Source organism: Pinus tabuliformis, chromosome 7, assembly GCF_031772625.1.
Source record: "Pinus tabuliformis cultivar Carrire ecotype Pingquan chromosome 7, CPIR1, whole genome shotgun sequence".
NCBI lineage: Eukaryota > Viridiplantae > Streptophyta > Pinopsida > Pinales > Pinaceae > Pinus > Pinus tabuliformis.
In genome coordinates, this window is record NC_142293.1 from 887,477,900 (window position 1) to 887,491,612 (window position 13,713).

Below are 13,713 nucleotides of genomic sequence, written 5' to 3' on the forward strand. Positions count from 1 at the left end.
TGGGGAATTTTTGCACTTGTCAGATTTTGCCCGGATCAGCCAGCATCTGCATTGAAATCCGTTTCGGACTTCTGTGTCTTGGGAAACATGCAGATGGCCTCGCTAACCAATTTGATGTTGGAAGGCAGTCAACGCTTTAATGGCAGCAATTATAACATCTGGAAACAAAGAATGTTGACCATTGTTGAATATAGGCGTCTTGACCAGCCCGATTTGGGCAAAGAGCTCAGTCCTGGTACAGCTGGTACAGATCAAGATAAGTTTGATGATCGAAATCGAGAAGCTATTATGCTTCTCAAACTCTCTGTGACTGATGAATAGTTACCACAGATTCCTTCTGGCAAGACAGCTACCAAAATTTGGCAACATTTGAAGGAATTGCACAAGATATCCGACAAGAGCAAAGCTTTCCTTCTAAAGAATCAGTTGTTCTCCATGATGATGGACGAACGCATGTCTTTACAAGAACATCTTAACAAGATTAAAGACATTCGAGATCAGCTCAAAGCCATTGGTTGGACCATGGAGGAAGAAGATATGGTAGTCATCACTCTGAAAAGTCTACCAAAACCTTATGAGCACGTCATAGAAACACTCAACATTACCTCCACTAATGTTGATTTGAAGTTTCCGGAGTTATGCACCAAACTCCTATAGCAGGATCGTTGGAAACCGCAGTTTGGTAGTGGTGCTTCATCAGCCTCCTCAGAAAATGCTTTTGCTGCCAAATATCAGCAGAAAGGTTATTCTCAGCCTTCTAATCCTGCTAAGAAGAAAAATGTGTAGTGTAATTACTGTCACAAGTTCGGCAACATGAAGAAAGATTGCCAACAGAGGATTGCTTCTAAAGAGAAGAAGCAGGGAGGGTCTCATTAGAAAGCGAATGTTGCAGAACATTCTGAGCAGCAGGAATCTGTCTTTTACGCCTTTATGGCTAAGAGGACCTCAGATCATGCACAGTCTTCTGCCTGGTACATTGACTCTGGTGCATCACGTCATTTCTCTCATAGGCGTGACTAGTTTACTAACTTCTCATCTTTTAGTGATTCCGTGGTATTCGGCGGAGGTGAGTACACAGTGGTTGGCAGAGGTACAGTTCAAATCCAGTCTGGACTCTAATGGGCACACACTCATCTTCCTGAATGTGTACTATGTTTCTGGTATGGAAATTAATCTGTTGTCTATCAGCCAGATTATGAGGAACTCTCCTCAGCTCGATGTGGTGTTCAGTGCGCAAAAGTGCTCCATTATTGATAGGGAAACTCATCTTATGGTTGTTGTTGGCCTAGAAGATCATGGTCTCTACAGGCTTCTTGACATTGGTGATTCTCCAGAAGTGGCTCTAGCAGCTCATGTTTCTCCCATCAGCACTCTGTGGCATCAGAGATATGGGCATCTAAACATTCAGTATCTCTCTTAACTATCTCGGGAGGGACTTGTGTCAAGGTTACCTGATATCCAGACTCAGCAGTTGGGAGTGTGCGACACCTATCAAGCTGGCAAGCAACATCGGTCTTCCTTCAAGGATGGAGAATCATGGCGCGCATCTAAGGTACTCTAGTTAATTCATGTTGATATTTGTGGTCCTATGAATACATCTTCAATTACTGGTTGCAAATATTTTTTGCTTATTGTAGATGATTTCAGTAGAAAGATGTGGGTGTACTTTATAAAACATAAATCTGATGTATTTAGTATCTTTTAGAAGTTTAAGTCCTTAGTTGAAAAAGAGTCTGGCTGTAATATCATAACTCTTAGGACAGATAACGGGGGGGAATTTTGTTCTTCTGCTTTCTCCAACTTCTGTGATACCCATGGCATCAAATGCCAGTTAACTACACCCTACACTCCTCAACAAAATAGTGTTGTCGAACATCGCAACCATACGGTTGTTGAAATGGCTCGTTCCATGTTACAACAAAAGAGTGTTCCGAACAAATTTTGGGCTGAAGCAGTGTTTACTGTTGTCTATCTTCTTAACCGATCACCTACTTAGGCTGTTAAGGGGAAGACTCCAGAAGAGGTTTGGTCTGGCCGTAAGCCTAAGATCAGTCACCTCAAAGTGTTTGGATCGGTTGCATATGTATGGATTCCAACTGCTAAGCGCTCTAAGTTGGATTCCAAAAGTCAAAAACTCATGATGACATGGTACAGTGATCACCACAAGGCCTCTAGGCTGATAGATTTAGACACTGATCATCTTATCTTCAGTCAGGACGTAGTATTTGATGAAGACAGAGGGTTCTTTCAGTCCCCTCCTTTTGAGCAGTGTTCTGAGGATCAGCCTCACAGTGTTCTTCTTCCGTTAGGTCCACCTGATGGGAGGGATGATGCAGCATCAGTATTTGATAATGCACTACCTGAGCTCGCTCCGGAAAATAATCCTCCTCTCACTGCTCCTATTATTCCTGAGCCTCCTCCAACTACTCTAGATATTGGTTCTTCTACTCTCTGGCCTAAATGGTGATCTCCGGGATAATGAGCTCCTTGAAGGTAGAACTTCCAGAAATAAGAGCAAACAACAGCCTACAATAAATTTTGCTCTTATGGCTAACCTACACAGTGTTTTTGAGCCTCAAACCTATTCAGAGGCTAAGGGTATACCTGAGTGGGAACAGGCTATGGATGCTGAATTCCAGAGTTGTCAGAAGAATCACACTTGGACCCTTTCTGATCTTCCTGCAAGGAAGAAGCCCATTAGCTGCAAATGGGTGTATAAAGTGAAATACAAAGCTGACGGAACCCTAGACAAGTATAAGGCTCGCCTTGTTGCTCGAGGGTTCTCACAAAAGGAAGGCATAGACTATGAGGAGACCTTTGCTCCTACAACCAAGATGAGTACCATACGGCTCGTCCTTGCCTTAGCGGCTCAGTTCAGTTGGAAAGTCCATCAGATGGATGTAAAGAGTGCTTTTCTGAATGGTGACTTACAGGAAGAAGTCTACATGACGTAGCCTCTAGGATTGAAGGTTGCCGATCAAGAACATAAAGTCTGTAGATTAGTTAAAGCACTCTAAGGTCTGAAACAAGCCCCTCGGGCTTGGTACATGAAAATTGATAAGTACCTAACAGATCATGGTTTTCAGCAGAGTCCATCTGATGCAAACCTGTATATCAAACATACTGGTGATGATATTCTGTTTGTGGTTGTCTATGTGGATGACCTTATCATTACTGGCAGTTCAGCACCTTTGATCCATGGGATCAAACAGGATTTGTGCAGCACTTTTGATATGACAGATTTGGGACTTCTTCATTACTGTTTAGGGATTGAAGTCTGGCAGATTGAGAAATACATCTTTCTCTCTTAGTCCAAGTATGCCAAAAATCTTGTGGACAGGTTTAGAATGCAGGATTGCAAACCTACCATGACTCCTATGGAACCAGGGCTCAAACTTTCAGCTCAGTCATCTTCACCACTTGTGGATGAAACTTTATTCAGGCAATTAGTGGGTAGCCTCATCTACCTTACTGCCACTAGACCTGATATCAATTTTGCAGTGAGCTACATTTCACGCTTCATGTCTGCTCCTAACGCTAATCATTGGATAGCAGCGAAGCATGTGCTGCGTTATGTGAGTGGCACTCCTGATTATGGACTTCTACACACTCGGAGTTTAGATCCTACACTCAGTGGTTACACAGATTCCAACTGGGCAGGTTCAGTTGATGACCGTAAATCTACAGCTGGGTATGTGCTTAGTCTAGGATCCGGTGTTGTCACATGGACTAGTAAGAAGCAGCAGGCAATGGCTCTCTCCTTGACAGAAGTAGAGTATCAGGGAGCAGTTAAGGCATCTTGTGAGGCAGTTTGGCTTCGACGTATGCTTGCGGATATGCATGTTTCCCAGGTAGGTCCTACTCCCTTGTTCTATGATAATCAGGGAGTGCTCAAACTAGACAAGAATCCAGTCTTCCATGAACGAACAGAGCATGTTGAAACCAATGTTCCACCAAGACTCTGGGACGGGGAGACGCGGGTGCGGGGAGATGCACAAAGGGGACGTGTGGGAGTACCCTCAAATTTTAGGGAAATTTGGGGGGGGGGGGGGGGACGTTGGAGTATATAATTTTTTTCCTTTTTTATATATATATATATATATATATATATATATATATATATATATCAAATTCATATTCTATAATGAAAACATAAATACAATAATACATACATATTTGAATTAAATAATGAAATACATTGATCCATACTCATCATCCTTACTAATACATACATGATTCATCTATAGACCATGAGATTCAATAATGAAATACCGTGATCCATATTCATTATTCATTATTCACCATTCTAGAATCTACATTGATTTAAAAATTAAATCCATCATTCTAGATTCTAAATTGATTTGAAATTTAAATTCATCATTCATCATTCTAGAATCTAATTAGTACTAAGAAAAATAGACTATAATAGATATTACATGATTCATCCATAGACCACGAGATTCAATAATGAAATACTCTGATCCATATTCATTATTCATTATTCACCATTCTAGAATCTACATTGATTTAAAAATTAAATTCATCATTCTAGATTCTAAATTGATTTGAAATTTAAATTCATCATTCATCATTCTAGAACCTAATTAGTACTAAGAAAAATGGACTATAATAGATATTGAACTCTAAAGTCTGGAATAGTAAATTGATATAGCTAAAACTCAAAAACAGTGGAGTGATGAGTCTAAAGGTCACTTTAAAATACACAGAGGGCTTGGTGCTCTTGATTAAATACTAATTCCATACCCTTGTACATGACAAAATGCAATGGAAACATTGCAATCCATCAAATCCTGAATTCTTGAAAAACTATTAAGTTTGCTGGATTTTGAGTGACATCTAAAATTATACTTTCTCCATATGAAATCCAATGAGGTCGGAACCACTCTCAAATATCCTGAGTCATTTCATGGTAATGTTAAAAATTTAAGTAAAAGGATGAAAATGAAAGATAAAGGAGAATGTCACTTTTACTTTAAGAATTTAACATTACCATGAATTGCATAGAATTAGTAGGGAAATATGGTCAAATACTAGGTTTTCCCTGTCATAAATTATTGTTTACAAGCAAATTTAAGGGGGGACGCATAGCCCATTTCGAGGGGGGATGCCCCTTTTGGGGAGTCACGTCCCCCACACTGGGGAAATGTACCCCTCTGCGTCTCCCCGCATCTCCCCAAAAGGGGGACGTGGGGAAACGTTTCCCCAGACGTCCCCCGTCCCAGGTGCGTGGAGTGCGAAGGGTGCGCACACCCAACCCTGGGGGACGTGTCCCGGTGGAACACTGGTTGAAACCCATTGTCACTACATTCGACAACTTGTTGAAGACAGATCCATTCAGTTGTTGTATGTTCCCACAACTGAGCAACCAGCAGACATCTTCACCAAGCCCCTTGGTCCTGATAAGTTTGTAAAATGCAGAGGGTCTATAGGTGTTGTAAATAGATTGAGCATTAAGGGAGGGTATTAGAATAATGCTATTTTTAGTGTTTAATGCTCATTTATGTAGATAAGATCGTCTGTGATTTTATTAACAATTTCTTATTAGAAACTTACTGTTTCTATTTTCTTAGTAGAAACTCGTTGTTTCTGTAAATACTTTTTGTATTATTTATTGAGCTTCATTGCTCATTGTAAATCAATTCAATTCATTCATTGATTATCAACTTGTCAGGGCCAAGTTCTGGGCCCTGCCCAGGTATAAGGACGTATAGTGCCAAGTCCTAGAGAACCAATGGTCAGTTGAACTTTGAGAAGGGAGTTGGAATATGGGGCTCATAATGTAAGATGGATAGTGGTAAGTATGGAATAGAGAGAGATGTGACTACACTATCTCAATCGGGGTTTCCTAAGTAGTGCCCTTCCTATACCCATTGGGCCATTAAGGGAGGTCCCACTGGACTAGAATGAAAGATTAAAACCCATTTAAGGCAAGGGAACAAGATGATAGTCAAAACCCCTCTTCCTTCTAGGTTACCCCATAGTCCATGCCAAATGTCCAAAATACAAACAAACAAGAGCACCCAAGTGCAAAACGAATAAAGTACCTTTTGATCGAAAGCCCTCTTACAACGTGTGCTCTTACCAAATGGGTGAGGCAACATATGAATGATGCAAGTGGCGGAGACATGAATGGCACATTATTATTGGCTACTAATGGCTGTTAGGGGTTGTAGGCTAGCCGGCTAGAAGAAATGGTAGAAGAAAAAATATTCTATAGGGTCACCCACTTTTGGTGAACACGTACAACATGATCACAACAATTATTATTTGTCAGTAATCAACATTACTAAGTATGTGCTTTTCATAACTTGATTATGAATGGTGGATTCAAATCTATCATTTCATGTCATTTTCTTAAGGATATTTTTAGAAAATTCAAGGAATTTTGGAGTAGAATCAATTGCCATTCACTACGGGAAGTAATAAAAGTATATTAAAGGCCACTGCAAGATAAATAATTGTTGAAGCAGGGTTGTGGGGGAGCGCTCAACCCTCTTTAATCTTCATTTTCATCCTTAACCTTAATTTTCATCCTTTTACTTAAATTTTTAACATTACCATGAAATGACTCAAGATGTTTGAGAGTGGTTCCGACCTCATTGGATTTCATATGGAGAAAGTAGAATTTTAGATTTCATTCAAAATCCAGTAGACTTATCGGTTTTTCAGGATTTCAGGATTGGGGGATTGCAATGTTTCCATTAAATTTTGTCATGTATTAGGGTATGGAACCCGTATTTAATCAAAAGCACCAATCCCTCTATGTACCTTGATGTTAGTGACATTGGTTGTCGAACTCCTATATCATGACCCTCCTAAAAATGTACGATCACTCAAACAAAATCTTGACTTGACATGCTATGTTTTTACTATCTTATGTTAATGCTTAGAGGGTGATATTAATGACAAAGATCCCTATACAGATATAGAGGTAATAACAAAGATACCTCTAGATATTAATGCTTAGAGGGTGATATTAATGACAAAGACCCTGATTTTCCAACAAGACTAAAAAATTAGACATTTCTCGTGGTGGCAAGAGGCCCAAGCATAAGCGATAGATAATAGATTTACTTGTCTTTTCTAGTTTCTAGTAGTTTCTATAACTATTGACTCTTTCATATTTATAATGATTCTTTTTTAAACAATATATGACAATTTATGTTTGAATAACTCATTAGTAATGAATTATGAATATGATGCTTCATGAAAGTTGAAAGTTTCATTTCATTTCATTTTATAACATTTCATTTCATGTTAAATACTATTTGTTGTAATGGTTACACTTAGCTTACAAGTACAACTTTGGCGATCAATGATGATAAATGTTATATATTGAATTTTGAAAGCTTGAAACTTTAAGATTGATGAATCATGAGACTCAATATGTTGTGGACGTGGTTGATGAAGATTATAACTTCTAGATAATTGTTGTTATATGATTCAAACTATGTTTTTTTATGTTTTTTATATCTAATTCATCATTTTACATGTTTTTGTTGACCTAATGTATCAAAATATAAAAAAATATATATATTATATAAAAAACGCTCTGGGATTCGCTCCCAAACCAGGAGCTTCTGAAAATGTCGCTCCCGCACCCGTTTTTGCTCCCACTCCCAAGTAACACTGTGTTGAAGAATCGCTTTCAATAGGCAATGAAGAGTTTAAAAATTAAATTAATGCTAAGATTAGGTCAGAAAATCTACTAGGAAGCTCACGTCCTTCAGAGTATGAACTCACTAAAACATGGGAGTAAAGTTGGCTATCCAGCTAAACTTCGCTTTTCTCTTAGACAAATATGAAGTGCTAAATAGAAAGTAGTTCTCATAAATTATCCCTTTGTCTTCCTTTACACTTCGTAGAGTTTTTTATCTTCTAAAAATTTACTGTTCCCTACCTCACTTTTTGTCCAACCGATCAACCCAGAAAAATAATCAATCTCTTGCAGTGAGAGCAATTTGATTTTACTCAATAAACATCAGAGTATGTGCAACTTGGCTATAAAATTAGTATAAATCATTCCTCTCAAATGTAGTAAAGCAGTTCAGCATCTGAAGGTTTAATTTGTAAATCTTTTTGCTTTAAGTCATTCCTCTCAAAACTACTAATGCAAGACGCTGTAAAGCTGTTCAGTATCTCAAGATTTAATTTGTAAATAAGTTTTTCATCCTCCCAAAATAATAATGCAGTTCAGCGTCTTGAGATTTTAATTTTGAAGCTTAAAAATAAAATTATTCCAGGTTGTCTATTGAACGATGTTAAATAAAATACAAAAGGAAAACAAAGCATGTTCAATATCAAGTTATCAACAAGGTTATGCAGATCAATATTCCTGCTAGCTGGTTACATCCACCTTTGGCATTCAGGCATGTTGTTTTTGAAACTGCAGTCGGTCTATTGCAGTGGGTCTATTGATTTGAGATCCTGGCTCAACAGTCTTATATAGCTAACAATTGGAACAAGATCAAACATGGTATAGAGGAACATTGGTCTATGCTTAAGCACAAACTGGTATGTCTGCATTCTCCGACTCCTGAGGAGATAAGGTATAGTGTTTAATTCATTTTTTCTTTTTAAATTCTTTTTGGGGCTAGAAAGACATTGAGAGAAAGAAGATATACAAATTCAGGAGAGAACTTGAGGTACAAGTGCGAGTGAGAGCAAGGAGAGAGAACCTGATCATCAGCACTTGCTGCTTTGGAGACAATTGCATAAGTCTGTACACAAAGTATTATTTTCAGGCCAACTTCCTGTAGATTGTTTGCGGTTCTATAAAGATAATAATCAGTAAATGACATAACTAAAGAAGAAATTGAATTGTAATACTCACACATGGCTTGACAAGTACATAAATAACACCAAAAGATGCTGCAAAATATGGAACCTACAAACACGACGACGTTATCCTGAAAAATGTTAGAAAATACTAACATTAATAACAGTACTCTTGATCATCTATTCTTTTAAAGCGAATCGATATGTTGCATCTATAATATCTTCAACTGAACATTTTAAGTTTTACTTAAATAGTGAATATCCATTTACTAATTCATGTTCTCATCAAGGGACGATAATTTAGAAATAGTCAATATCCATTTATTAATTCATGTTCTCATCAAGGGACGATTTAGAATTATGCTCTCATCCAGGGACGATATTTTAGAACGATGTGTCTTGAACGTAAATTTAACTGCATTGAAAAACGTATTTGAGAAAGATGGATGCCAGGTTAAAAGTCACAAAGAAACCACGAAACTGGATTAGTTGCCAAAGGATGGAGAATAGATGCCAATATATAGTTGTTTGTTCATGTGAAGAGACATGTCGTTTGGGCAGGCCGACTTGTCTTTCTGGAGGGCCAACTTGTAAAATTGGAGGGACAAATGAGGCTTTTCAAAAATTCAAATTTGCTTCTTTTACAAAGGTCATGAAGAACATGCCCTTTTACATTTTTCTTATGACCAAAATAAAGCATGAAAAACATGGTAGAAAATAATAAATTTTTATTTTTTTGTTTTTAAGTAAAATACATATTGATACAATGACAATTATGAAGACTGGACCTAGTTACAATTCCAACACCTCTAACTTGTATTTTGCCAATTGAAACTTGTAAGTTGTTTCAACATATGCTTTCAGCTTGGCTTGTGTTGGGATGGATGGGTATGTTTGCCTCTGAGTGAGTGGTTACCTTTTTCATGCTGGATGGAAGGCACTGTTGAAATCTAATTTCAACGCAGCCGTACGCTCCCCAAAACCGCCAGCAAAAACCACAAACCGGTTTAAAGATTTCTCGGACCGCCTACCTGCAGAGAATGGTTTTCGTACACAAGGGCCCGAGAAAATGTGGAGCCAACACGTGGTTCAGCCCTGACGTAACGCAACGTCATTTTCTCGGGGGTTAATGTTCAGCACTTGTTGGTCTTCCGATATTGCCCTCCACCGTCGGATGTGCTCCACCTTCTTCAACCGTTGATTGCCCGAAGCTGCTCCAAACCTGCATACGACAAACATTAAATTCATAGCGTGGAGTAAATCAAAGTTTTGTTGACCATACGTTTAATTAATGAAATGTCATAGTGGTAGGTAGTATATTGAAGTTTTCATATATTGCACGTAAATCTTTTTTATGGAGGTATGGGCGCATATGCTCATTAATTAAGTTTCGTATGGGATATGGGCACGTTTTAATATTTTTTTATATTTACATACGGCATGTATTAAATGTGAAAACATATGTAATAAGTTTTTATGTTTTTGAGTGTGTTGACTTTTATTATGCATTGCACACGGGAGGTAAAATACATAGGTGTTCACAGCAACGAAAGATTGATCATGGTGCGGTAAAAGGAAAAACACACAGCAGTGTGTAAAAAGACAAAGAACCAGGTGATGTAATTTTTGGAGTAACGAAAAACCATGTGTGGTTTTTTTTGCACAGAAGTGCATAAAGAAAATGTTGCAGTGATTTTTGTAACTCTGTGTAAATTTCTTTTACAGCAGTAAACTTATGTAAATCCCTTTATTACAGCAGTAAGTTGTTTTTCACACCAGTGAATATAAAAAAAAGGATTTTACAGTGGTAAATCTTTGTATCAGGTTTTAATGAACATAATGTTTTTATGGTGGTGAAATACTCTGTCTCTCAGTGAATTTTTTTTAAGTCTTCTGTGCACAAAAGGATCCTGGAGAAAAGTAAAAACAGAGCATTGCCTCTGTGTGTTTGTTTATTTGGTTTTTGGTATTTTCCCCATCAAAAATACCCAACAGTGGTATCAGAGCAGGCTTAGGCTCTTTAAAAAAGTTAAAGAAGCTGAAGGGAGAAGGTTGTTGCTGCAGCAAAACTTCTCAGGCAGACAGAAGACTCAGACATCAAAGGATTCAGGTATTTCAAAAAAAATTTTGTGTTGCTGAAGAAACAGTCAGCTGTTTTAAACACACAGTCAAGGATTTAGAGACATAGATCAGAATACAAGGAATGGCTAGCACAAGCACTGGTATGGGTTTGTTTAACACCCAGCTCCCACAGTTTAATGGGAAGAACTATGACTACTGGTCAATAACTATGACAGCCCTGCTTGCTTCCCAAGATTTATGGGAAATAGTTGAAGAAGGTTTTGAAGAACCAGCAGATGAAACTGAGTTCAATGCATTAACTCAGGGAGAGAAGGATCTGCTGAAGAACAATAGGAAGAAAGATTCAAAAGCCCGTGTGTTGTTGTATCTAGCAGTAGACCAGAGTATGTTTCCAAGGTTAGCAGCAGCTAAGACAGCCAATGAAGCATGGCAAACCCTCAAGACAGCCTATCAAGGCATGGAGAGAGTGAAGACAGCAAAGCTACAATTGCTGAGAAAGGATTTTGAGAACTTGAACATGAAGGAGTCAGATAACATTGACTCATTCTTCACTCATGTGATTGGTGTAATCACACAAATGAGAACTCATGGAGAAACCATTGAAGACAGAAGAATTGTGGAGAAAATATTGAGGGTCTTACCCTCAAGGTTTGATGCCATAGTCACCACCATTGAAGAGACAAAGGATCTCTCAAGCTATTCAGTTGATGAGCTGCATGCATCACTGATAACACATGAGCAGAGGTTGAGTAGGAATGAAAACTCATCTCTTGAGCAAGCCTTCAAGACCCAGATGTCCTTTGGAAGAGGCAGAGGTCAAGGCAGAGGAAACAAAAGAGGAAGAGGCAGAAGCCAGAACAGAGGTGGAAGGAACAGCCCATCAAATGCACAAGGAAGAGGCAGCAATCCAAATCAGAACCAAGGTCAAGGCAGCAGCCAACAAAGAGATCAGTATTAGGCTCAAGGACAAAGGTATGATAAATCTAATGTTCAATGCTATTATTGCAAAAAGTATGGACATTATGCAAGTGATTGTAGAAAGAAACAACATGATATGAACAGCAGACAAAATGCAAATGTTACAAGAGAAAACAGCAGTCAAGACAATGTCCTGTTAGCTTGTAACATGGCTGAAACACATAGTGAGGACATATGGTTTTTAGACTCAGGTTGCAGCAACCATATGACAGGAAACATTGCCCTCTTCTCAGCCTTAAATCAGAATTTGAAATCAGAAGTCACACTAGGAACTGATAGTAAAGTGTCTGTTATGGGAAAAGGAGAGGTAAAAATATTTACAAAACAAGGAGAAAGGAAAACCATAGCAGATGTCTACTATGTCCCCGGTATGAGATGTAACCTCTTGAGTGTTGGACAGCTTATCCAAAAGGGTTACAATGTTTACTTTGTAAATGATGTGTGCACCATCATGGACATACCACCCAGCAAAAGATGCATTGCTGAAGTGAAGATGACAAGGAACAGGATGTTCCCTCTCCGGATCAGGGCAGACATGAAAAACAAAGGAGAAATTGCAGCAGTCACCCAAGAGGCCTTCCAAAGCGTGCCAAAGGATGAAAATTGGTTATGGCACTTGAGATTCGGGCATCTAAATTTTGGAGGTCTGAATTTGTTGAGCAGAAAAGGAATGGTAAAAGGATTACCATTGATAGAGAAACCGGACAGCCTATGTGAAGGCTGCATTTTGGGAAAACAACATAGAGAAAGTTTTCCATCAGGGAAGAGTATAAGGGCAAAGACACCCTTAGAGATTATCCACTCAGATTTGTGTGGACCAATGCAAGCTCCATCATTAGCAGGCAGCCTATATTTCTTGACATTCATTGATGATTTTACAAGAAAGACTTGGATATATTTCCTCAAGAACAAAAGTGAAGTCTTTGAGAAATTCCAAAACTTCAAAGCATTTGTTGAAAACCAAAGCGGGCTGCACATTAAAGTTTTGAGAACTGATAGAGGAGGTGAATATATCTCCAAGGAATTCCTAAGATTTTGTAGAGAAAATGGAATACATAAACAGTTTACAGCAAGGTACACTCCACAGCAAAATGGAGTTGCTGAAAGGAAGAACAGAACCATCATGGAGATGGCAAGGAGCATGTTGAAGGCAAAGCATTTGCCAAATGAGTATTGGGCTGAAGCTGTACATTGTGCAGTTTATATATTGAACAGGTGTCCTACAAAAGCAGTCATGAACAAAGTGCCAGAAGAGGCATGGAGTGGGAGAAAGCAAGGAGTCACCCACATGAGAGTTTTTGGATGTGTGGCCTATGCACACATTCCAGATCAGCTAAGGAGGAAGTTGGACAGCAAAGGGGAGAAATGCATCTTCATTGGATACAGTGATGAATCCAAAGCCTACAGGCTGTACATTCCATCTACCAAGAAGTTCTTTGTCAGCAGGGATGTTCAATTCATAGAAGAGGAAGCTTGGGATGGAAGCATAGAGAAAACAGTCAATGTCAAGAACTGTTTGTCTCATGATGAAGATGAAGAGGAGGTGGCTGAAATGAATCCCCAAACAACAGCGCCAACACAAGGACAGCAAGGTACACCATTGAGGATCAATGAGAGTGCTTCTCCAAGCACACCACAAGGAGGAAATTCAAGTGCATCTTCAAGCACTTGCACACCAAGTGAACGAGGTAAGAAGTTTAGAAATCTAAGTGAAATTTATGAAGAAGGAATGAATTCCTTATTTGCCTTGTATTGTCATGTTGATGATCCTATTCATTTTGAAGAAGCTATTAAAGATAAGAAATGGATAGAAGCTATGGATGAGGAGATGAATGCCATAGAGAGAAACAAAAC

At 38.6% G+C, this 13,713-nt stretch overlaps 1 protein-coding gene across 3 annotated transcripts in view; it reads right to left on the bottom strand.

The window, feature by feature from the left end:
* LOC149250448 (uncharacterized) overlaps nucleotides 1-13,713 on the bottom strand; it is a 549,018-nt gene that overhangs the window by 131,432 nt on the left and 403,873 nt on the right. The window contains exons 10-12 of one of the 3 annotated variants that reach the window (XM_089459092.1): nucleotides 8,855-8,908; nucleotides 8,700-8,741; nucleotides 8,242-8,557 (exon numbers count right to left, since the gene is read on the bottom strand). In XM_089459092.1, coding sequence (XP_089315218.1) covers nucleotides 8,522-8,557; nucleotides 8,700-8,741; nucleotides 8,855-8,908 — 132 coding nt within the window. In that variant the 3' untranslated portion in view covers nucleotides 8,242-8,521. Of the gene's footprint in view, nucleotides 1-8,241; nucleotides 8,558-8,699; nucleotides 8,742-8,854; nucleotides 8,931-13,713 lie in introns of those variants that run through there. The other 2 variants (XM_089459091.1, XM_089459093.1) reach the window with 2 other exon arrangements.